Source organism: Dermacentor albipictus, chromosome 1 (genome assembly GCF_038994185.2).
Source record: "Dermacentor albipictus isolate Rhodes 1998 colony chromosome 1, USDA_Dalb.pri_finalv2, whole genome shotgun sequence".
In the NCBI taxonomy this organism is placed as follows: Eukaryota; Metazoa; Arthropoda; class Arachnida; order Ixodida; family Ixodidae; genus Dermacentor; species Dermacentor albipictus.
The window spans coordinates 135,982,194-136,010,038 of NC_091821.1; the positions used below are offsets into that span (position 1 = coordinate 135,982,194).

The 27,845-nt window shown below is 46.2% G+C and overlaps 1 protein-coding gene across 2 annotated transcripts in view; it reads right to left on the reverse strand.

Moving 5' to 3' along the window:
- Galphao (G protein alpha o subunit) overlaps positions 1-27,845 on the reverse strand; it is a 170,797-nt gene that overhangs the window by 120,611 nt on the left and 22,341 nt on the right. Inside the window, exon 1 of one of the 2 annotated variants that reach the window (XM_070526237.1) lies at positions 20,457-20,539. The exons of the other annotated variant lie outside the window; for it this stretch is intronic. Within the exon in view, the coding sequence (XP_070382338.1) occupies positions 20,457-20,524 (68 nt within the window). The 5' untranslated portion in view covers positions 20,525-20,539. Of the gene's footprint in view, positions 1-20,456; positions 20,540-27,845 lie in introns of those variants that run through there. 2 annotated transcript variants of the gene reach the window in all.

Here is a 27,845-nt window from a genome sequence, read left to right on the forward strand (position 1 = left end):
CGATTCGCAAGGCTTTTTATAGCGATATTCCATTATGGGCCAGCGGCCAAACGGCAGCGCTTGATTGCCTGGCGTACCGGGAAAGCGTTTCGTGGGGCCGAGGAACATAAATTGTTGTGCAACATGAGAAGTAAGATGAGAAAAGCTCTTTGTCTACACGACAGAAAACCGATGGTCCCCTTCTAAAGTGAAAATGGCTTGTGCGAATTACAGAGGTGACGCCCACTGTCAGGGTTGCCTCGCCGTGGAATAGAAAACTCACTCGTAATGTCACTGGAAAACATTTACCGGTACGGATTTACTGAGGTCGCAGACAAACATTTCACAAACTGTGCCCTAAAATTCGAAGTTGAAGCTCTTGGTCACTATATAGGTGTCAATTATACGAAAGCAAGTTCACCTGTCGCTACCCGAACGCGTAGTGCACGACCGGCAAGGATTTAGTCGGGAGCAAAAGGGAAGAACGCGGTTGTCACCTTCTCGCGGCTCTTTTAGCACCTGACCGTGATGAGGCATATTCCATGTGTGGATGGATGAATTGATGGATGGATGGACGGACGTTATTAGCGTCCCTATTGATGCGGGGTGGTGGCTTGCGCCACCAAGCTCTTTCTCTTATTTTACGGAATGTCTTACCAATCTTATCAATATTTTTTACAGACAAAATATTCCCAGCACCAAACTTTCTGAGCCATTATATGGTACTTCATTTTTGTACGGCTTCATCGTTTCTGGTATGCATACTTTTCTGCCACCAATCTTCCAATCGTCTATTACTAATCTCTATTGCGTACATGTTTACTTTCCCCCTTCTGTTACTGAACCCAAGGGCTTCAAGGAGGCTTGAAGAGCCTAGACCAACAGCTGAGCAGATATCTTCGCATTCTAATAAGACATGTTTCATCGTTTCCCAAGCTTTACCGCCGCAAGCACATGCTTCTTCTTCCTTTGTGTACCTCGCTTTATAACTACGCGTTCTAAGGCATCCTAATCTCGCTTCGAAAAGCAAAGAGCTCCCCTTTGCTTTTCGACTCCAATAACCAGACGGTACTGAAACTCACCAAGAAAACGGACAACGATATCAGGTTGATAAGAAGGGTTACCAACCAGCAGCAAGGATGGAGCGAGGATAACATCGGCCGGTTGGTTCATGCTTTCGGTATGTGTCACTTTACCTACGTCGCGACCATGAACAACTGGCAGAGGTCGGAAGGGGACAAGCTGAACACGTTGATAAGAAAGGTAGTCAATAGAGCCCTCGGACTTCCCATGTACATGAGCTCGGAGCGACTGCTCCACCTCGGCATGCGCAACAGGCTAGAAGAGATAGCGGAGTCACAGGAGAGGGCGCAGTTTACCAGACTGTCTACGACCAGTGCCGGGAGAAACATCCTGAACGCGCTTGGAGTTCCCCCGACGGAGATCGAGACCAGTTTCTGTAGCATACCTCGAGAACAGAGAGAGCGCATTACTGTTGCCCCCATTCCTCGGAATATCCGCCCCGAGTACAACTTGGGCAGACGAAGGGCTAGGGCTAAAGCCCTCCTGGAAGAGGCCGGGGCACGCACTCGGAGTTGCTGCTTCGTCGATCCAGCCAGCTACCCTGACGGAAAGCCATTCGCCACGGTCAGCGTCGATCAAGAGGGGAAAATAATAAACTCCTCGACGGTCCGGACGACGGCGGCCGAGGTTGCGGAACAGGCCGCAACAGCGTTGGCCCTGCTGGACGACGGGAGAACGACGATATACAGCGACTCGAGATCGGCGGTCCGAGCATTCGCAAAGGCCACGGTCTCGAAACCGGTCTTGCGGATCCTACGGGACAAGAAAATCAAGCAACACACAATCGTCTGGTTCCCCGCTCCCATGGGACAGATCAAGGGAGCCCCGTCCATCCTCAAAGAGTCGGCCCACAGAGTTGCGCGAGGAGTCGTCGACCGTGTAGCGATCGGGTGGCGCGGCGCTGAGGTTCCGGACAATAGAGATCTCCCTGCCGTGTACAACGAACTCACAAAGTACTTTTATTGAACACTTAATTGAACAGGCCTCAGGCATTGACACTGAGACTCTTGCAAGTCGGGGCATACCCTAGACCCGCCCTTTTACACCGGATCTATCCCGAAATTCAAACGTTAAACACTTGCACCCTTTGCTCAGACTTTGCCAACTTAGACCATATGCTCTGGCGGTGCCCCGTGTTACGGGGCGACGAAGATGTTCCGTCGTACAAGTGAGAGGCTGCCCTACGCAGTCCCGATTTTGAATCTCAACGATTTTGCATCTCAACGTGGTGAAGAGGCTAGGTCTTTCCGTCCCGACGTGGGAGCAGCCCGCTACATTCTAGTGCACGTCCCGATGGACCTTGTTAAAAGTTTTTCATCCATCTTACCTCATTTCAAAACATGTCCAGGCCATATCACCCTGCACAGCTTTATTTGTAGTCTTCTAGTGAGCGCCCAATGGGAGGCGCCCCACTGACCTTTGGTTGCTACCGAGTTCTGATTGTACCCATGATTCCAAGCAAACAATAGCATTTCCAAATGTATGTCCTGTATGTATTTCCAAATGTAAGACGCGGGGTTGAGCGCGCGATATCGGCGCACTCGAGCAGTGCGGCGGCAGGAACCGCAGGGACCGATTCGCGAGCCGGCGGCGACCAAGAGGAATGGCCGCCGCAGGAGCTCTCGTGCTCCCTACCACAGGGCTCCGTCTCGGTGCCCGCGAAAGCAGCCGCGGCCGGACGTATCCCAAAGCAACAAGGCGCTTCTTTCTTTTTCCTGGCGTCCCGTTATTAATAGAAGTAGATGCGCGACGAGGAGCCGCCGTTTTATCACCGCTCTGCCAAGAAAAACAAACTTTGCGAGAATTGTCCACCGCCGCTCCTGCGCGTGGTTCGCGCAGAACGGCGGCAGAACGTGCTGCCCGCTCCTTCCCCCACCCTTTCACCACCGAAGCCCCTTTTTCTCCCTAGCAGGGCGCCGCACGCACGCCTACGGCCGGGGGCGCCGGCCCCGCCGCCCAAACAGATGGCGGGCACTCCCATCTCGCACGCGCAACTCGATGTCTCGAAGGCCACTCCGCCGTCCACACCAGGCTCCTTCATCCCCAAAATTGAACATGTTGAGCGCGGAACACTAAGAAAAATATACACTACGAAGCGCTATGCCAATTTTTTTTTTTTTTCGAACAGAATAAGAGGTAGCTTGAGCGGTTACTCGTAGCGCCGATGAATTACACTATTGACACTATAGGTATAGAGGTCTCTTAGGAAGCATTCAGAGAAAGAAATACATCAAACGGGACCCGCCAGAAAAAGCAGACACCAGTATGACACGGAGTTGTGATAGCTGGAGTTCTTAATAAAACATATAGCGAGCGTAGCCGTATATGAACGACCCTGCCAGCTGGACCTGCATCACGCTAAAGATGCATCCATACTACAGTGTGTTGCTGGTGGATCTCGATGTGTCTGTTCCACAAACAAATTACATGCTTATAATAATCTTAACGTTCCTCACATTTTTTCATAAACCATTCGCGTATTACAGCGTGATGCCAAATGCCACCCGTGGTAAAATGGCTCCGTGTCCATCTATGAGCATGGTTTTTGAAAGGCGAACGAGAAAGGGAGAAAAGTGAAACAGATCTAGCGCATAAATGCTTGCATTACTACAGGCGTCAACATGTGCACTAGAGCCCCAAGACTAAGCTCTGTGAATACTTTACACCACTATTTCTGGGGCTTGAGATTATGTAAAGAAAAGCCTGCCTTCTATTTGTTTTTTCCCTCTTGTTTCGCGTTTCTTTCCGGTGTGGATAGTCAATTCGGGAATATAGTTCGATGTGCTCGTGATCGAATTCGTCTTCTCCGGGCCTAAATTCGAAAACGAGTACTCTACAAAGTAAGTCGAACAACATCGTAAAATAAAGCATATCCCCATGCGCATGGATTCACCTTCAAAGGTGGTGCGTTTGCGAGACACCACGAAAGCGAGGCTGAACACCTGGCCTACTTTGCTGCGAATGTATTTTTTTTTACCTTAGTTCGACTGCCTCAGCAGTGAAGGGTGGAGCTTGTATTGTTGATGCGGTGCAGCCTTCCTGGCCTTCCAGGCTAATTTCTGCGACAGCGGCTTCGGAATGGACGGCCTAGTCTCATCTTATCGTTACTCTTCAGTATAAAACGTCCAGCGCGGGCGTACGCACATCTAACCGCTGTTTATAGTCACGGTAAGAGCATTGCAGGCTATTATGTCATTCTAACGCTCAGGGCGATTGCGAAGGGTTAAACTATAGCATCGAAAGGAAGCAACATGAAGAGCACAGGAACAGCGTCAACATAAACAGCCTCGTAATGTTTCGCCGTACAAAATGTGAAGACTGTGTCGGTCTTTTCGTATGACTGGGTAACACGGTTCTCACATGCCAGATTACCAGCTGTAAGTCGAATGGCTAACTACACGAATAAAAAAAAAGATTTATGGCGCATTAGCGTTAATACGGTGTTGTACCTGTAATTTTCCCATTTTTTCCATATTTCTAAGTTTAAAGGGTGTGAGAGGGTGTTGGAGCCAAGCTGCGGCGTCAACTATTACCTGACACGGAATACAGAGACTGGAGGATGGCACAAGAAAGAAATAACGAACGTGAAAAAAAAAATCAGTGCCCTTCGTCTTTGTGAAGAAGGATGACCAGCGAAGTCGTTAATGTGGGCCCCTTAATGGCGAACTGCACCTCCGCCATGAATCGGCCCGGTATTGCACTATCCTCGGGATCGGCCTACGTATCAGAGAGTTTTGGGCGGTCGCCGGGCAAAGCTGGAACTAAAGCTTAAACAGCTGCGCTGTTAAAAAAAAAATCTCTTGCGCACTACCGTTCACGTGTTAATCTTTCTCATTGAGAATAACTGCCGACTACAACTCAGTCGAGCCTTCCCGTGGCCGCCAAAACTGATGCCGTGAAAGCCCCATCAGCGGAAATAATAATAATAATAATAATAATAATAATAATAATAATAATAATAATAATAATAATAATAATAATAATAATAATAATAATATAAACGAATGAAACTATGTCACATGACCAGTTGGGTAGCTACGAAACATTTTGAGGGTTACTGTTCCGACGTGGCCTTGCCTTTTCCCGAGAAGGTCATGAAAATAGAAGCAAGTAATTTACATGGAATATACCGAACTTTGCATGGGCTTAGGTCTTGTTGTTCCTTATTGCTGACCTGCGCTTAGCTGCTCGCCCACCTACAGCTGCTCCTCGATCTACACCCGGCCGCCTCCTCCAGACAAGCATCGCCACGAGAGCGCCAAGTCAGACATCGAAACAGACACTGACCGCCGTTTCCGGACAGCGCCAGCGCACGGTGACCAAGCGCGGCTCATCCAGCGCGCTGACCAGTGGGCGCCGCAAGCGTAGGTGTTGCGCCCACGCAACCGGGGAGCCAGCGGAGCTCAATGGATCTGGGAGGCCGCAGAGGCCACCGAGGGGGATAGTGGGGGAAAGGGGGGGGGGGCGACCTGCTTCCTGTCACTTGGACCGACGGCGCAAAGTGATACGCACGCGCGCGGGCGGGCGCGCCTGCCGCTGCGTGTACACAGCACGACATCACGCGGGGAGGAGAAACGAAACCCTGCCGACTACCGAGAGCTCGGCTAGGAGAGGATGAGTCGGAGCCGCCGAACAGTTGGCGACGCCGGTTTCCCCGCCGCTCGACGAAGACGCGGTGGCTTCGCTTGTATCCGAGAAGCGCGGGGGTATGAGTACACCGCGAGATTTGACATTGCGTTTCAGGGCAGTAAGCCGGAATCATGTTTCCTTCTTTTGTTTCCGACGTGCGAAATGTCAGAAGAAATGCTAGACTCGCCTCCCCGCTCGCATCGTTCGCGGTTTGTCGCTTGCAAATGATGATCAAACGGATACCTGGCTGCATATTTCCGCACTTTAGATCACTCAGATTGCGTCTCTCTGACTCGAATTTTTATTGGGGCGTGCGCCAAGACGACAGAAATACTGCCCGCAGACATTTTTCTTCGAAGCGACGACTTCTGTCTGATTGTTCCAACGTGGGAGTAAAACAAACGTTCACGCTGTCTCATCGCTTACGCTCGCTTCAAGAATGCTGCCAAGTACGAGCCCCCAGCAAGAAATTCCTGCAGCTCTTGCTCAGGGCAGTAAACTATTGTTGACCTCCACGAAACTTAAGTAAAGTTTTCATCGGCATCGTCGATTATCCTTCCCTTCCTCTTGCTACGGCTTCAAGCGATAGTGACTGCCGCTCTTTAAGAGTTGAAGTTCAATGCGCTGGGGACCTTAAGTATGAATTGCAAAGGCGAAGGCATTCTTGCCATTAACAAATGTTACTTAGCCCTTAATCACCGTCGACTGCGGTTCAGGTCATGCGTTGCTGTTCCCAGCCACTCCACATATTTCGACGCTAGCGAGTGGTTTCTACCGCCTGCGAATCCGCCATTGGGAAGCCTGGCGTGCCGATAGACAGCTCGACAGCGCGCAAAGAAAGGCTAGGTGGCATAAGCCGTCCATAATACGAGGCCACATGGTGAATAGGACAGTGAATTGTCGAATTGAGTGAGAGGAAACAGGAGGTAAACGGAAATCAACACATGATGGTAAAAGGAAAAAGAAAAAAAATCAAATTGCCCATTAATAAGATGTGTTCATCTTCCGTCACTTTGAATGCGTCGTCTTACTTGTGATGTTCTTGCACCGCGAAGCTACCTTCAGCATCGAAAACGTTTAGTTTCAACGAAAGCGTCAGCCTTTTCACAAACGGCGATCCTTCGGGAGCTGGCCGCACATGGCCGAACAGTGCGCGACTTCACTAACTATTGTCTACCACAATGGCTCGCGAGCGTTAGACTTGACGTGCCTACATAAGCCCATCGGTCCTACGGCCATTACAGAATACAGAGCTCCCCGTGCGGGCAAAAGAAAAGGAGACAAACAAAAGGAGAGTAAAAATGTCAAACGCGGGTCGTATACGTTGCTTGCAAGAGACGAAGATTGGAGCGCGGCCTCGATAATGTATACTGAACGTCGACCGAGATAGAGACCCATCAAAAGTACGGATGCCGGTGGCTACATTAAGGAATGGTAATGGTCCGTCGATAAATTGAAGGACATGGGTCGGGCCTGCGTCCCGGAACAGAATTGTGAGGGGGAGAGAGTAAATAAAGAGAACGCACAAAGCACTGGCACTTTTTCCAACCACCGCCGCCCACATCACAAGGAACTGAAGCAAAAATGAAACAAAGAAGAACCACTTCCAACGGGACGAAGTGGTCGCTCAAAGCGCGATGGCGCACAATTGTGAATAATTCAGCAACTTTCTCGTCTCTACGAAATGTGAGGAAAGCCAACCTACCAACAAAAGCAACGTTCTAAACTAAATCACAAACGCCGTGTACATTAAACCCCATTCGGGTCTGTATAGTGGCGTCCAGCTCGATATGTCCACTGGCTCAGTATGCCTAAAAATGTAAAAGGAGAAGGAACACACTGACGCACTCCTACCCCTCCCCCCTCCCACCCCCCCCCCCTCCATACACAAACGCGCGCGCGCAAGAAGAATAATAAAACGCAGCGGTAGACAAGCGCCATAAAAAAATAAAAAACGAAAGATTTCCAGTTGTGCTTAACGGTGAAAAAAATTTAGGATCAGATATGGATCACTACAGATGTTATAAATGTAAACAGTGATACAAGGATGTATTACAAAAAGAATCTAAACTTACATTGCTACACTGTCAAGAGCACATCAAGGAAATTGGCCGTGCCTCGCGCGCTCGAAAGGACGCCAGGGCATAGTCATGCACGCGGCAAATGTTTCCATGCATTTATGCTTGTATTCGCGTACCGACACCCGTTCCTCGTATGCTGGAATATCAGAGTTGGTACAGACTAAACAAGCTCACGGTTCCGTCCGCAACATCCGTGTCACTCGCTCTCCTTTGCGGACAGATTCGAACATAAATGGTCGCCTCCTGCCTCGTCGGAGCGGCCGTCTGCGTTGGCGCGCGTGCTTGCTGGTGGTTGCATTTCGAAGATGGGAGATGCGGCCTCGTCATTCTCCAAGCCTGCTACACAGTAACGCTGTGTCATTCACTGTCACAACACCCTCAAGGACTTGAAACGCCGAGACGCGCCAATCAAATTTTCGGGCAATTGGCAAAAGAGAGACGAGCCCGGAACTGTTCGCAAAATGACCTCGAGTTCCATGTTGTAGAACATCTTGCTGCCGGTATGCGACACACACTCAGCTCTTGTCAACGCATCTATGCGCACGTTTTAACGCGGCAGCATTAAGGACCCGGTGTTGCCGAAAATCCGGTGTCGGCGTCGGCGGAGTTGTCTATGAGCGAAAATTTCTTGAAGTATGTCAGGGTTATATTAACGCGACAGCGTTAAGGGCCCCATGTCGCAGAAAATACGGCGTCGGCGTCCGGCGTGGGACGTCGCTTCAGCAAAAGTAACCTCAAACGAAATAACGAACCACGCACACCCAACCAATCTTCTACCACCAAAGTTGCTCAGACTTAGTCTTTCATTCTTTACAATGTTATTCCTCGGAATTTTGAGACCGGCATCCCAAAAACAAATGTAAGGGGAAAAGACACCCGACAGCACATATATTTCATGCTAGCTCTTCTCAGACGGAAATATTCAAAGTGCGAAACAATAACGGGAGATTGGCCCACGCAGGAGGCCGCGTTTCTGCCAGAAAGCTTGCCTTCGTGCGTAGTGTCCGCCGCCAACGTTTCCCGGTAAACGTTACTGTTACAAAGGCTGCAGTTGTCGGGAAGCATGAAAAGCAGTCAGGGGTCTTCGAAAGCTATCGTGTTCCACTCTTAAAGGCGAAGCTTAAGCGTCCTCCAAATTTTGCTACACCATTCTATCACTAAAGTTGCTCATACCTTGTCTTACATTCTTGACAAACTTATTCCTCGGAATTTTGAGAACGACAGCCCACAAAGAAATGTCATGAAACAAAACAACAACAACGCATACCTTTTTTGTTAAATCTCTTCACTACGACATATAATTCGTCCATCTCAGGACAACTTTAAACCGACTGGACTCGATACCGTTCTCTGAGTCAAAGATACTGGGATCGTGGCCATACCCGCCACTGGCACAAAAAGCAATTCGTGCTCTAGCACACTACTTGAAGTGCACTGGTTTAAGAGAACGCTTATAGTGTCGATGTGTATCATCTCACGTGCACTCAATGCTCACTTTCTCCCTCTTTCCCACTTCATATTCACCCTTTCCGTTAACCCCAGTGTAGGGTAGCAAACAAGCTGCTCGTCTGGTTGACCTCCCTGCCTTCCCTCTCCTTGGTCTCTCCCTTCTCAGAATTAAATATTAAAAGTGCAAAACAATAACAGAAACCTGCAAATGATGTCGTTATTTTGGCGCTATTTCACTCTTAAAGGCGAAGCTTAAGCGCCCTTCAAGTTTTTGTTTAACGTGCTAAATGAGAGACGCAGGCTGACGCTCTCGCCTTAAGCTTTCTGCCGCGAGAAAAACGCGCCGGACAGTTCCCGGAAACCGTACTCAAGCCTGCACACTGCTCTTTCCCAAGCATTGCACGTGCTACAGTTCGAAACACAGCGCCAGCGGCGCGACCAACGATAGAGAGAGCGAGAGAGAGCGAGATAGAAACTTGATCTCACAACGACTCTTAGTCCGAGTCATCCCTGTTGGAGTCCCTCTGAGTCCCAGGTCTTAATGCTGAGTCCATTTCTTGGGGTCTAATAATGTGTTTGATGTGGGCCACCAGCCGTGGTCATAGTGTAGGGCGCAGCTCTTGCTGTTAATAAATGAGATAAAGATCACGCTTACGCAATGTAAACATACAACCGTCGACAAAGCGATCCAGACGTGGATTTTTGTCAGGAAGGCGGAACTCTTGTTCAGCGCAGTAGCACCACCTGGCCAAGGTTTTACAGTTTATACGTCTGCTAAGTATTACAACAAGGCGAGGAAATATTTAATGTTCTGTGTGGAAAGAAATATAAAGAAGCAACAGCAGCTTCTTGTGGAGAACCACGAGTCCTCTCTCTCACACACACACACACACAAAAATAAACACACAGGAGAAAGATCAAGAGCTTGAGTACAACGTAATTTCGTTGATAACCAAAACAAAATAAGGGAAGCGACAGGATCAAAAGACAAAAGACAGAAGAAAGAGCAAGTGTGTGACTGATATACATAGTACTTTTCGAGGCACCACTGTGTCACTATAGGTAGTCGCCTAAGTCTCTGCACTTAAGATAACTACCTGCATTTAGCACTCAGCTGCCCTATTTATAATTTGCTCTCTCTCTCTAGCCTTAATGAGAATCGTGCATAAGGCATCAGCAATTACGCCGTGCGAGGAGAGATGTGGTTGGCTAGATGCACATGGTTGACAAGTATCACACAATCTATCTTTACTGATTGCACTGGGGAAAAAAGATAAAGACGCTGCTACAAACTGGTCAGAGTAGTTAAACACAGTGACAGTTAGTATTATCAAGCGCTGTTACAAAACCGGCTGGACGTTTTCTCGTTCATCCGCACACGAAAACATCACGCACGTGAGTGTATGTTCTCTGTCACTACGCCAGCTATTTCATCCACGCGTTAGTGACTACTCTTACCGCTATCGCCAGCATAAAAGTGATCGGTTATTGTGGGCGTCAAGACACCACTCTCGCTAAAGTGTGCTCACAAGCATTAACGATGCAGTTCATGGTGTGATTAAGAAAAAAAACAAAAGCTAACGCAGTCAGAAAAAACTGCAAACTAACCATCCCTACCCCACCCACCCAAGACGAAAGAAGAGAAAACAAACAAACAAAAATATACTTTTGCCCCTTGGGAAATAAATTCTGCTCATTTAGCAATGTCCCTCGTGCGCGCACTGTGTACCTTATCCGACTGTTTTTATCTAGCTAGCTATCCAACAAATCCTCGAGAGACAATATTCCCTTTGCCCTTTCGCATAATCGTGACTGCCGCACAGCGGATAGCCATTTCATTGTGGATAGGAAAAAGAAAGACCTTCGCTTTTTCTTTTCTCATCTTCATCTGGCTGCGTGCATGTTGCCCACTCAGACCGGTTGCATTATTTTTCATTCCAAGCGCGCAGTGTTTCCGAACATTTTTTAAGCGCCACACTAAAGTGGAGATAACATCGCAGGGAACCTCTAAACGCTGTTAGCATCGCCACCATAACCGGAATTTGTGGACGCTGCAAACCGACGCAATAGTTGCACATCGAGCACACTCCACACTCTTATGGCTCAATCGGCTGACACCCACCTGGGCCGGGATGTTATAACGATTGTGTTCAAATGCTATTCCTTTTCGAGCTTAGTCCGTGATTCGAGCGGCGCTCCGCCCACATCATGAACCGGGATCGGCCGGAAATGAACGGTAGAATATTATAAAGGTTATAGAATCGAGCTAAATAAATCCTTACATCGTGTACCGGCCCTGCTTCTGATTCAGGGGCACAATTCATAAAAGTTTCATTTGGGATTGCTCTTTGTCATTGGTCGGCCGCCTTCGCTAATGATATTCCCTGCAACAGGATTGGCTGAAATTTTCTATCAGGAATACTTCAAGCTGAGATAGTTTTGTGAATACGGACCCAGGGGTCGAATCCACAAAGCTTTTCGTTAGTAAGTGCTTCTTGCCTTTCGTCACCCACTTTATCGTTATTATTATGTACGGCATGATGATTGGTGGACATCTGCTCTTACGAACAGTTATAACGCAATAACTTCTTAGAAGTTATTGCGTGAAATTCTGGCGTGAAATTTTGGCCCTGGAGTGAAATTTTGCACACCAACACTATCTCTTCCTCCATTCCTCGAGTGTATGGTCTGATTTCCGGTCCTTAAGTGGTTTGTTTGCGCAGAGCTATCGTTTTCGTGTCCATTCCACACCTCAGCCTGCCAGAAGCAGCGATTGCTGAAAAAATTGCCAACTAGGCCTCGCGTTTTGCTTACCTGGTCGTCGATTTGAATGTTGCGTACCGCTCGCAAGGTTAGACGGTTCGTATATATTTTTCGTCACAACATGCTCAACTTTACTAAGTTTACGTTAGATGAACTGAAGTATGCACTTACATCAGCCATGCCATGCAGGGAAAGCTGCAGGCTTAGACGGCATTTGTACATTAAACAACGTCGCGCCTACAAGCAGAATTACACGTTTTATATATTACCACAGAAGCGGTTTTTCTCGAGGCCTCCCGCAGAATTCCCTTTCAAGGAAACTATATCATCACCCGAAATGGCTCAACACAAAACAGCACACACACATCGAGTCGGCATATACGCATAGCCATCTGTGCTGCTCCTGCAGATGCACCCGCTGCCGGCATTGTTCTCTACGGAATAAACGCAACAAAACGGCAAACGCAACCTAAATGTCTTCACTGAAACAAATATGCGCCTCCAAAAGCACCATTTACTCAATAAACCTAATTAATTTATCTGGCGATCTTTGGTTCTTTCGCCCGTTTGTGCACTCGAATGGGCGCGATCATTGGCGAACGCCAACTAGCTTTTTGAGACTCCCGTGCTGTCACGCGGGAGGTTTGGGGCGTCTGAATGTTTATATGCTGTTTTCGCGTTGGTGGAGCTGTGTCGCGTTCCTCCGCTGCTAAATATTTTCTTGCCTTTTGGTCCACGCTCTCGAAACATGATCTTTCTATGGGTGCTACACATTTCAATGCCATATACTTGCGTACATATTAGTAAATACTTTGACTGGTCCTGTAGAACTAAGCTGCTGGAGCCTCTGCGGCAACCTAGTTTGATTATGAAATAAACTAGTCCTTATGCATTAAACTACATAAACAACAACATTATTTGTTTATTTATTTATTTGAAGATACCACTGTCTCTAAGACAGACCAGGTGCAGGCCCAGTATGAGAAAAAAAAGCGTGTGGGGAGGGGGTTAATTTTTCAGCACATACAAGGTGTGGTCATTGAACTATGGGGCCTCACAGATATATACCAAAGGTCGGGCGTGTGTACTTTCTTGAAGTGAACCACACAGCAGACGACGATCGCAGTGGAAAGTGTTTTGTGCGCTTGCACGCACTATATATATTGCCGATCTCGCCATTAATTGGAGTGACTGACAGTGCAGCATGCGAGGTCTGTGGCACCGAAGAAAACATCGACCACCTGCTGTGCCACTGTCCAAGATATGCCCTAGAGAGACAAGAACTTGCCAAAGCTTTCCAAAAACTGGACAATCGGCCGCTTTCGGTGCAGGTGCTGCTGGAACACCGCCCCCATCGCCCGTCGGCCCATAAAGCGGTGAAGGCACTTTTGTGTTTCCTAAGGACGACGGGTTTGTGCGACCACCTGTGACTATTAAGGCAATTTTTGTAAAACCACACGCGTCAGCGAACTTGCCGCAATTTCCTTCTTTCCTTCCCTCCTCTCTCTCCCTGTGATCTTTGCTTTCCCCTTTCCCATTCCCCCGGTGTAGGGTAGCCAACCGGACGTTATTCTGGTTAACCTCCCTGCCTTCTTCTTTTCTCTTTCCTCCTCCTCCTCGCCGTTATAAAGCACTGACATTTCATGTGGTTGACACTCGCGCGATATTATTTTAAAAAAAAAGGGGGGGGGGCGACTCAATAGCGGATGAGGATGGCTATAGGGGCTTGTGTTTCAGATGTGCCTTTCCGTTCTTCTTGTCGTTCAGCTTGCGCTACAACAAAATATGATTCAATAGCGGTTGACATCGAAGGAAGACATCTTCTTGGGCGCTATATTGTTCCATGTGGTTTGTTGTTTAGACTAGCTGCGCTGCCTTCGGGATGAGCCTACATTTCTAGCCTGTACTACCTCTGGGATGTACCTATATTTTTCGCTGAGTAAAGCCACGCTTCCGATTCTGGTTTTAGGCGCGCGCAGTTTTAACGAGCGCTTCTGGGTTTCGTTTCGGTATTTTTTGGCACGCATTGCGCACGATTACTGCACAGTACATCGCTCTTCGCTAACGCGATGTGCCTTTTTCTTTCCAAGGATCATTTTTATGCACTTTTCGTTGTCCTACGTGCACTAGAAGGCCTCATACCACCTTATTTTACGAGAAAAAAATGGCCAGATACTCAGATCCTACGAAACCCAAACCGATCTGAAGTCTCCAAAGACCTTGGGCTCCGAGAAAAAGAAAAAAAGAAGAAAGAAGCAAATACAAAGATAAATAAGTGAACGTGAAAAGAAAAAGCATACAGAAAAATAGACCCAGGGACACTTTGCAACAGACACTGCAATGCTTTAAACAGAAATACGACCAGGTAGCTCTTTCCCAAAAGTTTCGAGTGGCAAGGCGTGCAGTGCGCCGCCGCCGATTCTGTAACGTTTGAGGGTAAAGTACATCAAATAATAAAGATAAAATTTCAACATCGAAGTGTTTAGGGAGTTAGTACGCCGATTTTGTCGGGCGGACTTAGCGGTCGACATTTTAAGCGCGTGACTATAGGTGATAATGCGTGAACAATCAGGTGTATCACGATAAGACACTGACACATGCTCTTTTGTTTCTATGGCTCAAGCAGCAAGTGGTCGGCCTATGACAAGGGTGACGGTCGTATAGCAATAGTAAATGAACACAATCACCTAATTCAGCATGGATTATAGCTTATCTGTATTGTACGCGTGGTGAGAAGACCAGACCATGGAAGGATATTCGTGTATGGGCGCGAACTCAGGTTCTTATGCGTCACCGACTTGCATTTCCTAGTTACGCCTGGCTTTTAGGTGCGTTTTTTGAAATCAAGCTATCTTAGTGTTTTCATCCAGATGACGATACAGTTAATGCCAAGTTGAGTTAGATCTAATAGTAATACTTGAATATTCAATTCCACTTATGCATGTGTTAGGTTGCATGTTGCCGCAAGCAAACTTCAAAGGCATTTTCTTGTTTAATGCCATCGATATTTTTTTTCTGTTTGTTGTCATTTGCCATTTGTGACTTCCTTTACTAAACGAAAAGGAAACGCGCGGCCGACTTCGTGCTGGTTGCGGACGCTATACTGACGTAGGAATACAAAACGCTCGTTGGCATTCAAGCGATTTAACCCATTTAAGCGATTTAACTTCACCCAGTTTGCGGCATCTTTGCCGGTTTGTTTGCCTGTTCGTATCTGACCTCTTTCACGCCAACTTTCGGTCACGGCACGGACCAACTTGGGTCGCTGGGTATGTGCCACCTCTTCAAGAAAAAAAATAAACCTTGAAATTTATCCAACGCTGAGTGAAATCGAGCCCGCGTCAGTAGGGTTCCTCAAGCACCTCAGTCACGCATCTCGGAGGCATCTCACACATTTCGCAGCTGCGCCGCTAGATGAGGCAACGTGTTCAAAGGGAAGCGCGAGAGACTCCGGCCACGTGCCTCATCACGCTATTTATTAACACGCTACACTTGTACATATATATCCCCAACTCTGTCTCTGTCTAGTTACTACAATAATAATCATAATAATAATGCCAATCGCAACACAGGAGCCAACCACCTCCAAGAGATGGATGCTCCGCGCTTCTTTGTAACCCCCTTTTACCCCAGCCCTGTGCAGTGTGGCAAACCAGAAACTTGCATCTGGCTAGCATCCCTCCCCCCTCTCTCTATCTCTCTCTCTCCAGTGATATGGATGTTAGTGATGATGTTAACCGTATCATTAATGTAAATATTGAACAAAATTCGCCCGAGGACAAAGCTTTGCGGCGCAACAGATGTTAACTTGCAGTAGATGGCTTATCATGGTTAATTGTTACGAACTGAGACTTCGTGACTAAGTAACCATGCGGTCTAGTAGAGATCTTAGATAAGCTGAGTTTTTTTTTAACAGTTCCCTCTGATATACCACGTTCAGAGCTTTCGAATAATGTATGAAAATAGCATTCACTTAGCTTTATAAAGTTAGTCCTAACACAATGTCGTGAGTGGATAGAATAAACAGCCTGACCGTGAAAAATCGGCCCCTTTTCTATTACCAAGATGTTAATAAAGGCAACTCTTCCTGGTGGCGAATTCACGACGTTTGAAGTCCGGAAATGCTCGTCTCCATTGGCCGACCGCCTTCACTAATAACATGTCCAACATCACGATCGGCTAGCATCTGCTCTAAGGAACAGTTCTTGCGTGAGAACGTTTTTGTGAATATGGGTCCTGATTCTTGGAAAGCGGCACGTGCCATCGCAATTTAAGGATTGCTTATAAGCCCACTCATGTCTCGCCTCTTTCCAGTATAGGTAATGGCTCACAAGCTGTTTTTGTAACCTAAGCAATGGAGAAGATAGTGGAAAGCCGGCTTCAGTGAAAACACGGAAGTGCATTTGGATTATATGACAGAGTTTCAAGAGTAACTTGAACTATGGATACCCTAATGGGTCGTAGCACACGTGCCGAACGCGAATGCAGCTGGGCAAATTTCCCAGAAATTAAAATGATATTTGACCCCAGACAGTCACATAGGTGGATAGAATAAACAGCCTGACCGTGAAAAATCGGCCCCTTTTCTATTACCAAGATGTTAATAAAGGCAACTCTTCCTGGTGGCGAATTCACGACGTTTGAAGTCCGGAAATGCTCGTCTCCATTGGCCGACCGCCTTCACTAATAACATGTCCAACATCACGATCGGCTAGCATCTGCTCTAAGGAACAGTTCTTGCGTGAGAACGTTTTTGTGAATATGGGTCCTGATTCTTGGAAAGCGGCACGTGCCATCGCAATTTAAGGATTGCTTATAAGCCCACTCATGTCTCGCCTCTTTCCAGTATAGGTAATGGCTCACAAGCTGTTTTTGTAACCTAAGCAATGGAGAAGATAGTGGAAAGCCGGCTTCAGTGAAAACACGGAAGTGCATTTGGATTATATGACAGAGTTTCGAGAGTAACTTGAACTATGGATACCCTAATGGGTCGTAGCACACGTGCCGAACGTGAATGCAGCTGGGCAAATTTCCCAGAAATTAAAATGATATTTGACCCCAGACAGTCACATAGGTGGATAGAATAAACAGCCTGACCGTGAAAAATCGGCCCCTTTTCTATTACCAAGATGTTAATAAAGGCAACTCTTCCTGGTGGCGAATTCACGACGTTTGAAGTCCGGAAATGCTCGTCTCCATTGGCCGACCGCCTTCACTAATAACATGTCCAACATCACGATCGGCTAGCATCTGCTCTAAGGAACAGTTCTTGCGTGAGAACGTTTTTGTGATAATGGGTCATGATTCTTGGAAAGCGGCTCGTGCCATCGCAATTTAAGGATTGCTTATAAGCCCACTCATGCCTCGCCTCTTTCCAGTATAGGTAATGGCTCACAAGCTGTCTTTGTAACCTAAGCAATGGAGAAGATAGTGGACAGCCGGCTACAGTGAAAACACGGAAGTGCATTTGGATTATATGACAGAGTTTCGAGAGTAACTTGAACTATGGATACCCTAATGGGTCGTAGCACACGTGCCGAACGTGAATGCAGCTGGGCAAATTTCCCAGAAATTAAAATGATATTTGACCCCAGACAGTCACATAGGTGTGCTTGTCAAGGAAACGCAGGCATTGCTAGGATTTCTCAAACCTTTCTTTCTTTCTTTTTTTCTTTGGTTCTTTCTTTCTTTCTTTCTTTCTTTCTTTCTTTCTTTCTTTCTTTCTTTCTTTCTTTCTTTCTTTGCACAATACGGTCAGTTTATTGTCAATGCCTTTTGCGCCTACGATTTCTTATTTTTATGTTTGGTTACACACCTTTTTTTTTTTTTTTGTCACGTCTCCTGTTATTCTTGCTTATTCAACCCTACCCATCTCTTCACTAATCCTTATTTCGACCTTTGTGAAATGTCGTAAACTGCTTTTACAATTTATTTTTACAACCGAACATATCTAGCATTCTTTTGATGATAAGCCTAACGCGTCAGACCGTGTCATTGAATATAACAATGCTTTAAACTGCATATTCACCGGCTCCCGGAATGTTCCCGTAACTTCTGCGCGAATGCCCTTTAATCAACCTAATGTAGCAAGTACAAGCTTGCAAACTCGCCTCTGGTTAACCTCCCTGCCTTTCCTATCTCTCTCTATCTCTTTCGAGCTTTATCCAAGGAACGCCTCGCATCATACACCGATACTCTCTTTAGCAGTCACGTCAAATGCATAATAATAATAATAATAATAATAATAATAATAATAATAATAATAATAATAATAATAATAATAATAATAATAATAATAATCTTTCCATGCGAAGTTGGTAGAGAGAGAGAGAAAAAAAAGAAGTTCAAAATCAGCAGTTTCGCGGCGCTGCCATGCATGCTTCTTCACGCTGACAAAAAAAAGAAATGCTAAAGCGAAGGCCTCAAGTCGCCAGCATTAAAGTTTTCGCATAGAATATTCCTAGATTGGGCTAACATCGAAGTAGTCCAATAATAGTTTCCTCTATGTAACACCATCCCAAAACCTCCTGTAAGAAACAAACTCCATTTATCACGAAAGGGTCGCTCAATTCAGTGATCGCACACGCAATGTGGTCGAACCGTGCCCTCGCAGGGCTTCCTTCCAAGCAGCACCGAGACGCGACGTCGAATATCTCATCGGAATCAGCTGCCGCACAGTGGCGAGGGCAGGCTTTGCCGGTTGTGTAGCGCCGACGGGGCTGCGCAGGACCAGCGAGCGTCGCTGCCCGAGTGTCTCGGCGGAAGGCAGCGCGAGCAGCGCCTGCACACGCCGCACGAAACGCGGCCGGACAGCACAAAGCCTCCGCCGTTGCCGCCGCGTCGAGTGGCAGCTGGGTCGCCAGCCCTGCGCCTCGCCACTGCGCCACCTGAGGCCGTGCCCCCGCCGTGAGGCCACATGCGTGGCTGGCCTTCCCCTGCACCTCGCGCATTGCGGCTTGCCCGTGACGACGCGGTGCTGACAGCTCGCCGCGCGCATTGTGCACTCGTGCATTTTCGTCCCGCTTTCGGTTGTCTGCAGCACGCGCACGAGTGTGTGGCTCGCGCTGTTTTTGGCGTCGTTTTTGCAACCGGCGATGGCCGGCGTCGCGGAATACTAGAGCGGCGCAGACAACAGGAGGACACGAGAGGAGCACGTGGCACACAGCCACGGTGCTTGTTTCTGCGCATGTGTGCTCGCGTCGTGTCCTCGCTGTGCATGCGTCGCAGCATTATTTCAAGATGGCGTACCAACGAGTCCGCGTCGCAACCTTAACTGGTCAGGGGTCAGGTACATCCGTGCATTTCTTGGTTCTTCACTGGCAAGCTTCGCAAATTAAGAGCCAACCTCTTAAATAGAAAATGTTTCACGTTTGAGTAAACGAGATGGTTTTGACATGACGTTTTAAATTTTAACTACTTCGTCAGTTTCGCGCTTGCTCTAAACATCGACGTTATTCTTCTTAAGCTTAAGCTAAAGCTGCCTGTTAAGACGGAGCTTCAGCTCGGGTGCTCCTATCTAAATACATGTAAAAGGAGAAATCGTTTTTCTCCGCAACCACCACACCAAATTTGACGAGGTTTGTTGCATTTAAAAGAACTTGAAATCTAGTGGCTGTTGGTTTCGAATTTTTTATTTATGTCATGAATTTTTTTATGACAAATTGGCGAAAATCAAACATTTTCAGAAAGTAAGACTGTCAAGTTTAGAACTCTGCAACTCAGCAATGAAAAATAATATCACAGTTTTGTGAATTGCATTAATAGTACATTTAAAGCGGACAAAATTGATATATTCCACATTAATTTCAAAAAATTTAGTAATACGGAAATACAGTTTTTGCGGAAACTTTGTACACAACGTAGCGAATTCATGTAAGATATAAATTGACACATCAAATTTGTCTACTTCCAAAGCTCTGATGGATGCCGTTTACAGAACCACAATATCTGTGTTTTTTTATGCAGAGCTATTAATTTGTAAACTTCGTGCTTCTATTTTTTCATCTTCGAATTTTTCAAAATTATTTTCACAAAATTCAGGGCCTAAATCGAAATTCCGCTTCCAACAGTCACTAGAATTTAACTTTCTCTCTCAAATACAGCAAATTTCATTAAAGTTGGTCGAGGGGTCCTCTCAGAAAAGCGTTTTTACATTTTACATGTATTTGAGTAGGCCGCGTCGGAGTTGGGCCCGAGCTAAAGCTTCCTCTTAAGCTGGAAGGCACACAAAGTGCTGCTTAAGGGCCAGACAATGAAATCTTCCTTACCTCAGTAAGGAAGCCTTCATTGCAGTGAGGCTACCTTATGTCACTCTGAAAGGTTCCTTACTGAGGCGCCCTCGGTGAAGGCTTCCTTGGTGCTTCCTTGGTACTTCCTCAGCATAAGAAGCCAAACAATGAAACCTTCCTTACCTCACTAAGGAAGCCTTCATTGGGGTGAGGCTACCTTATGTCACTCTGAAAGCTTCCTTACTGAGGGGCCCTCGGTGAAGGCTTCCTTGGTGCTTCCTCAGCATAAGGTAGCTCCAAAGCTACCTTCATGCGTCCTTACGCCGCTCCTGGCCCTGAACGAGCGCTTCACCTCACTGCTTAACCACGTGGCATTCGCTTGCGCATGCGCACTGTCGCCCACCTGCGGAGAAGTGCGAGCACGGTACGTCTTGCCAGGCATGTTCGTTTCAGTCACGCGTGCGGCATGCAAGCATTGCTAGGCGTTGCTAGGCGTTGCAAGACGCCGGCGTGCCAGCGTTGCTGGAGCACATCAAGTTTTGCACTGTAATGCGCAACTTTTTTTTAACTTTAGTAAACGAAACTAGAAGAAAGCGTCCACGCTTCTCTATATTAGCTATTCAATTTAAAGATTGTGCGACGATACAATATTTTTTAATAGAATAATGGTGTTCGCGGAAAGATTTGAAGAGATAATCTCGAACTCAGGCACGCGGCAACCGCTCCTTAGGTGAGGACGGGTGAAGGGAGCTTTCAGAGTACGCTTGCTTCCTCCATCGGTCCTTCGCTGTAAGGAGGCCTCACGTAAGGTTAGGAAGCGCTCGAAGGAAAGGAACTAGGGGTGTGCGAATATTCGGAATTTCGAATACGAATCGAATATTTTCCATATTCGAAGCGTATTCGATTCGAGAAATGCATGTTCGGAAATTCACGAATATCCGAGGACGGCCGAATAACGGTGGAAACGGCGAATATTCGGAGAGACTGCGAATAATTGAGCAATTAACCAATTGTATGCTTGCTCCGCATTCTCCTAAGAACATGTTTATTAACTGAGAACTTCGCATGATCCGCTCATTATCTGTATGCTCTGTTTCAGTCTATCTGCTTCAGGCATTTGAGACATGATCAGTTTCGGTTTCTTTTTCACCAAGCTTTATAATTCCAATTATTTTTGGAATGCCCCATTGCCTTGAAGGTTGCAAAGGCAACTCAGGGTTTGCTAACATTGATTCAAAATGTATCAAGGCTCTTTGTGCGGAGTGGAAATTTAATGAAGTGGCCAGCCTAGGCATGTCTCTTGATCCGCGCTTTATGGCCACAGTTCATCAGGCATCTGTTCAGATGATCTGGCTGAAAAACCTTGTGACAAGGTAGCTCCAGGAAGCCGTCGTGGAACACCGTGGGGACACCGCCGTGCCAGCGTCGACTTCGTGTCCACTGGTGGCATCGAGTGTATGGAATGCTTTTGACGATCTAGTGATGAACAAAGAGAAGACACATTTGGCATCTGCCCCTGAGGGGGAAGTTACAGACTACGCGCAAAAGCCTCTTCTGGAAAGGGGCATGAATCCTTGTGAGTGGTGGCAGTCCATTGGCCGCTTCAGGTACCCGCTTTTAAGTGCACTCGCCCGGAAGTACTTGGCGATCCCTGCCACTTCAGTTCCTAGTGAAAGAGTCTTTTCTACCGGTAGAAATGTGACAGTGCATAGAGAGCGTTTACTTTCTGGCCATATTGAGCAGTTAATTTTCCTTCACGACAATCTGTAACAAGCGTTTTACCTGACTGAGGGCATTACCTGAGTCCATTATCTATAATTGAGTACCTCTTTAATTTGAAGCAACCTTGTAAAATGCAATGTTATTTTTAAAAGGGTAATAAAGCTATTGTAACCTCTCTTGCAATTTTTTAATACTACACATGTATTCGATATTCGATTCGATATTCGAAGAGAGTTCTTCGCCTTATTCGTATTCGATTCGTAATCGAAAATTTCAATATTCGCACACACCTAAAAGGAACGTTTTATTGTTTGGACCAAGCTACCTTCATGCGTCCTTACGCTGCTCCTGGCCCTGAACGAGCGCTTCGCCTCACTGCTTAACCACGTGACGTTTGCTTGCGCGTGCGTGCTGTCGCCCACCTTCGGAGAAGCGCGAGCACGGTACGTTTTGCCAGGCACGTTCGTTTCAGTCACGCGTGCGGCATGGAAGCGTTGCTAGGCGTTGCACGACGCCGGCGTACCAGCGTTGCTGGATCACATCAAGTTTTGCACCGTAATACGCTACTTCTTTAGGTTTAATAAACAAAACTAGAAAAAAGCGTCCACGCTTCTCTATATTAGCTCATCAACTTAAAGATTGTGTGACGATACAACCTTTTTTTATTGAATAGTGGTGTTCTGGTGTTCGCCTAAAGCTTTTAAGAGATAATCTCGAACCCAGGCGTGGCGGCAACCGCTCCTTACGTGAGGACGGGTGAAGGGAGCTTTCAGAGTATGCTTGCTTCCTCCATCGGTCCTTCGCTGTAAGGAGGCCTCACGTAAGGTTAGGAAGCGCTCGAAGGAAAGGAACGTTTCATTGTTTGGGCCTAAATGTGCTTCGGCGTCGGTTATTTTAGAGCGCGACACAAGCAAGGCTTTCCTTGTAGCTTGACGCCCATGTAGTGACAAACTGCGCAATAGCTTTAGAGGTGGCTTCGTTACTCGGTTTTCTGGAAGTTAGTTAATTCGAGTTTAATGGCGCAAAAGCGACTAAGGCCATGCTGCGCCAGTCCCAGAACATTTCTGGAAATGTTTTTTAGGCCAAAGGTAGCGAACCACAAACTAAGAATGTGAACTACAGTGACGTTACTTCTGTGCTTATGGTCACAAGCAGGAAAAAGTTTCAGAGCGCGTGGCCTGATCATGCAGTTATGCAAGCGTACAATTCAAGGTGCGAGTTCGAGATCAGAATGGACATTTTGTGAGAAGGAACTTAAACAAACGTAACGCTTTCGACAGAGTGGTTGCTGGGTTTTTAAGGTGCACATAGCCAGCCTAAGTTGCTAAGCTTAAATAGCTATGTTCCCTTCTCTGCTTTAGCAAACAAATTGAGAAAGAAAAGCAAGAAATCTTCCGAAGAAAATGACGATGACTTTTAGGCGCGCTATTAGCGCTTCAGTTTATCCGTGCCTTGTATGGAGCAGGCTGTTTTTTTAACTGATATGGTTGCTTCGCTGCTTTGACGGTCTGCTCCTCAGCGCGAAGTCGCGTGTTTCTTTACCGGCAGGCGATGGTCGCATTTCACCGTAGCCTTGTAAAATTCTTTTTTCTCCGATTCTGTTCATTTCATAACATCCGTCCAGCTGAGTTGCCGATACCGGTTGGTTGCTGGGGCGGGACCTCGTGTGAGCCAATGACGAAAGGTAGTAAGAGGGGGAAAAATCGTTACGAAAATTCGTCTACTGATTACGAAAACGCCCTTGTACTCATATATAGTCGTACGTACAGAAACACGAAGCGGTCGAAATCAATCACCCGCAGGTCTCCACTAAAGCGCGTCTCATGTAGTGTAGGTGCAACGCTGGGCGTAAAATCTTTCTCGGGTATTGATCACACGGAATTTTGTTCCTCCTGGAAATCTTTCACGTTTCATTTGCCTTCCCCGAACTTCAATGCAGACATGCTATTCCTGTTACATATTCCCACGCCCGAACACTACGGCAATTCATATTCTGCGGTGTAATGTTTCTGACACCGGCGTAAAGATGTGTTGGTATATCAGAAAAGCGCTACAACGCTCCAGAATATGACACGCGAGTGAATTACGTAGCCGTGCTTACAAAACATACGACAGAACTGAATTTCCCGGAAGCATATTGAGGGACCTTTAATCTCGAGGCGGAAACACGTTTGGGAGTGATGACTGTACTGTTTTCGTTACCTTTTTTTTTTCTTAATTCTTATGCGTGCAAGTGTGCTTGTGTGCGCTCGCCTGCAGTGAGCTTTCTTTCTTTCCTTTTCATTTTTATTTTTCTTTGAAAGGCTTTTCATTTTTCTGAGATTGCGTAATATTGTTTTTCACTTTCAGCACCAAAGAATGCCGTACAAAACAGTTCCTGGCACTGATACGGCCTCCAGCCGGTGTTGGCGTCACACACCACCTCGCCTCTCTGTCCTCTTCAGCCTTCGCGTAGGCCCGACTAAATTAAATTACTTCTACTTTGTACTTCGTTATGTCTTCGCAAAATTAAATCGACGTCAAATTTAAAGCTACCCACGTCGTCCGGCCCTTTTCATTAAAGGTCGTCTGAGAACTGGATTACCAGAAAACTCTAGCTCGCAGGAGACTACCCCGATACTACCCCGATAGTTAAGGCGATCGGAAAAGCTAAACAGCCGAACCACGTTTGGAGAGCACCCTGGAGCAGATGAAGTATATATTTTTTCACATAGCATTGCCTAGGTTATACAGCCGATACCTTCATCGTGTTTGAGAACCAGTTGAGCATTGCAGTTCGGAGCTTTAATTTAGACGCATTGCAGTCATTTGTTGACTGCATACGGCACTTCTAAGCATATCCTTAAGTTACATGATGTGACAATGTTTTTGAATATGCATGAGCGCTAACCTACAACCTTTTGAGTTATAAAGTGATAATGAGACGATTTCAACAACCATTCACTAAAACACGTATTTGTTGATAATTTTTTTTCTTCTCCCCCTTATCGCTTTTTCTTTTTAGTAAATGAAGAGAAATGGGAAGGCAGACCTTGCTATTGCCGGCTATGAAAATGCCAAATACATTTTTAAGGAAAGAACAATAAAACAAAGAGATAAAGAGAGGAAAACAACAAATTTCACTACACGCACGAACAAAACTCAAAGAGATGCAGTCACCCATCACACAGGGAGGAGACCGGTCTACACAAGTCTTTTCACCTATGATTATTACGTGTGAAATCCACACTTGCACATAAACCAAATGATTATTATTATTATCATTTATCTTTTTTTGTTTAGCTCAGCAAGGCGTTTGACGTCGTATGCTACAAAATACTCCTTCATAAGTTGACACAAATTGATCTGCACCACTCTGTCACGGCGTTGATAAGAAGCTACCTACGCGACCGGTACTGCTAGGTTAGCGTAAATGGTCAGTCGTCAGAACTATATGCGGTTACAAGTAGAGTTTCTCAAGGGTCTGTCCTGGGCCCTCTTCTTTTCTCGCTCTTTATAAACGACTTTTCGACAGTCCTTCAAAAATCTTCAATTTTGTTATACACTGATGACGCGATACTTTTTAAAGCGGCAAAAAATATTAATGATTGCGCCGCTCCTCAGAAGGACATTGCTTATTTTGCGTCATGGTGCGCTGGAAACAAGCTGGTCATAAATGCATCAAAAACGAAAGTTGTAAGCCTCACGTGGAAGGCTAACAGGACTTTATTTCCCTATAGCCTTAAAGATGTTCCCCTGCCAAGAGCTCAGGGAACGAAGCACCTTGGAGTGTACTTCGATAGCTCGGAGTTTCTCGCCCCACGCTCAACAGACGAGGCAGCGTGCACTTCGAACCCTCGCCACAGTATGTCGGGTGACGAGAGACTTCAAACAATCTGGGCCATTTGTAACTTTGTATAAGAGCGTATGCCTTCCAGTTCTCAAGTACGCCTCCGTGGTTTAGGGCGGCACTTGTAGGTCAAATTATGAGCTTCTCGAAAATGTGCAAAACAAGTTCACATCTATATTTAAACATCGACTCTGTCAAAAGCCTTCCACATCCATAGAGCTAACACAGATACTCACGTTAACTATACCCTCATCTGTAGACGCAATATATGGGATGTTCTTTTTCTTCACAAATTATTACATGAAAAAATCTGCTGCTCGCACTTGCTTTACTATGGGCGCTTTTACATTCCGCAGAAAGGCACAAGGAAACAGCGCGCCTTTCAGCCTCCAGGTTTTTGTGACCCTTACCTAGAGTGCAAGAGACACATAACGCCAATTCAGAGCGGCTGGATATCTTAATGCCTAATTTTAATATTTTCCTGAAAGGAGCTGCAGAGGAATTTCAATACCTGAACAAAAACTCTCATATCTGTTGTGTATTTCGTCATTCTGTAATCCTTCTTTTCTGTTTCTCCACTTTTGCTTTGTATTCTCTTCGTTTACACATTTTATGCTTTCTTAAAATCTGTATTCGCGAAATTATTATTCTTTCTGTTACGTGTGAGCGCGTGTGTATGTGTGAGTGAACTTGAATTGTTCTCCCTGGGCATTATTTTGCCGAGTGTGGCAGCACCAAGACCCTCGAGGTTGTTCCTGGACACATTAATGAACACGATTTATTTATGTATCTATTTATTTACTTTTTATTTTTTATTTTATTTTTTATTTATTTATTTATTGTTAAGGGGACGTGCGCTTCATGCTCTGTAATGTCTGGTATCGAGATATTTTTAGCGTCCTCAAAAATTTATAAATCTTTACAGGACAGCATGCCTTTCTTTCTTTGAGTATGGCTCCATTGGTTGGGGTAGTACATGCAAGATGAATTCCAACAGCGCAAAAAGCGCGCCGAAAAACATTCCTGACTATGTGTTCACTCTCGCTTTCATAAACACCGTGCCCTTGCAATAGATGCCTCAAAAAGCTCACCCTGCCTACTGTTGGTGCTAACTCAGATGGTTAAACTCTTCTGTAATTGATTCACGGCCAGATTCCCCACTCGAAGTTGCGCGCTCAAGCCCACCTATATATTTGCCGCAAAAGTCAACAAAAGTTAAGAAAGCGCTGTGCCTTCAGTGTCTCTCCTTTCTGTGTCCATAATCAAGTGTCCGTTCGGCGTCCGTAATGAAACGATTTGCAGAACTCACGCTCACCACATTGGCATTTTACTACACAGCAAGAACGTTTGCTTCGAGTTAATCAGTGATGAGGTTCTATAGTAACTGTCTCGTGTATTTGGTGCATGTCTTGCCTTTCTCTGCCGGGACTAGCTCCTTCTTTCTATTTTCTTGTTCTATTGATATTTTCGATATTTTCGTTTTCTTTATATTGCTGGAGCTATACGCCCCTAAGATGCCTTAGATAGTTGGTAGCGTGTTTTATTATAGGTATATATACTGCGTTATCTATTTTAAGGCAAACGGGATTGCTAAAGATCATCGGTGGCAGATATCGCCATTATGTCAAATCATGTAGATCAGTTGAAGAGGCGAAAAACCAATTGAAAACTAATTGAAGAATGATGGTAGCAATGCATCTCCGAGAAAAAGAGATATTCATATTCAAGCTGAATAAAAAGAAAAAATTAAATTAAATTATGGGGTTTTACGTGCCAAAACCACTTTCTGATTATGAGGCACGCCGTAGTGGAGGTCTCCGGGAATTTTGACCGCCTGAGGTTCTTTAACGTGCACCTAAGTCTAAGTGCACGAGTGTTTGCACATTTCGCCCCCATCTAAATGCGGCCACCATGGCCGGGATTCGATCCCGCGACCTCGTGCTCAGCAGTCCAACACCATAGCCACTGAGCAACCACGGCGGGTAATAAAAAGAAACGTAATTGGGCAACCTCGTTCCATTAGAGAGCAAATTTCTCGAGACTTGTTACTGATTTACAGGCAACAAATGAAACTTATTTGTA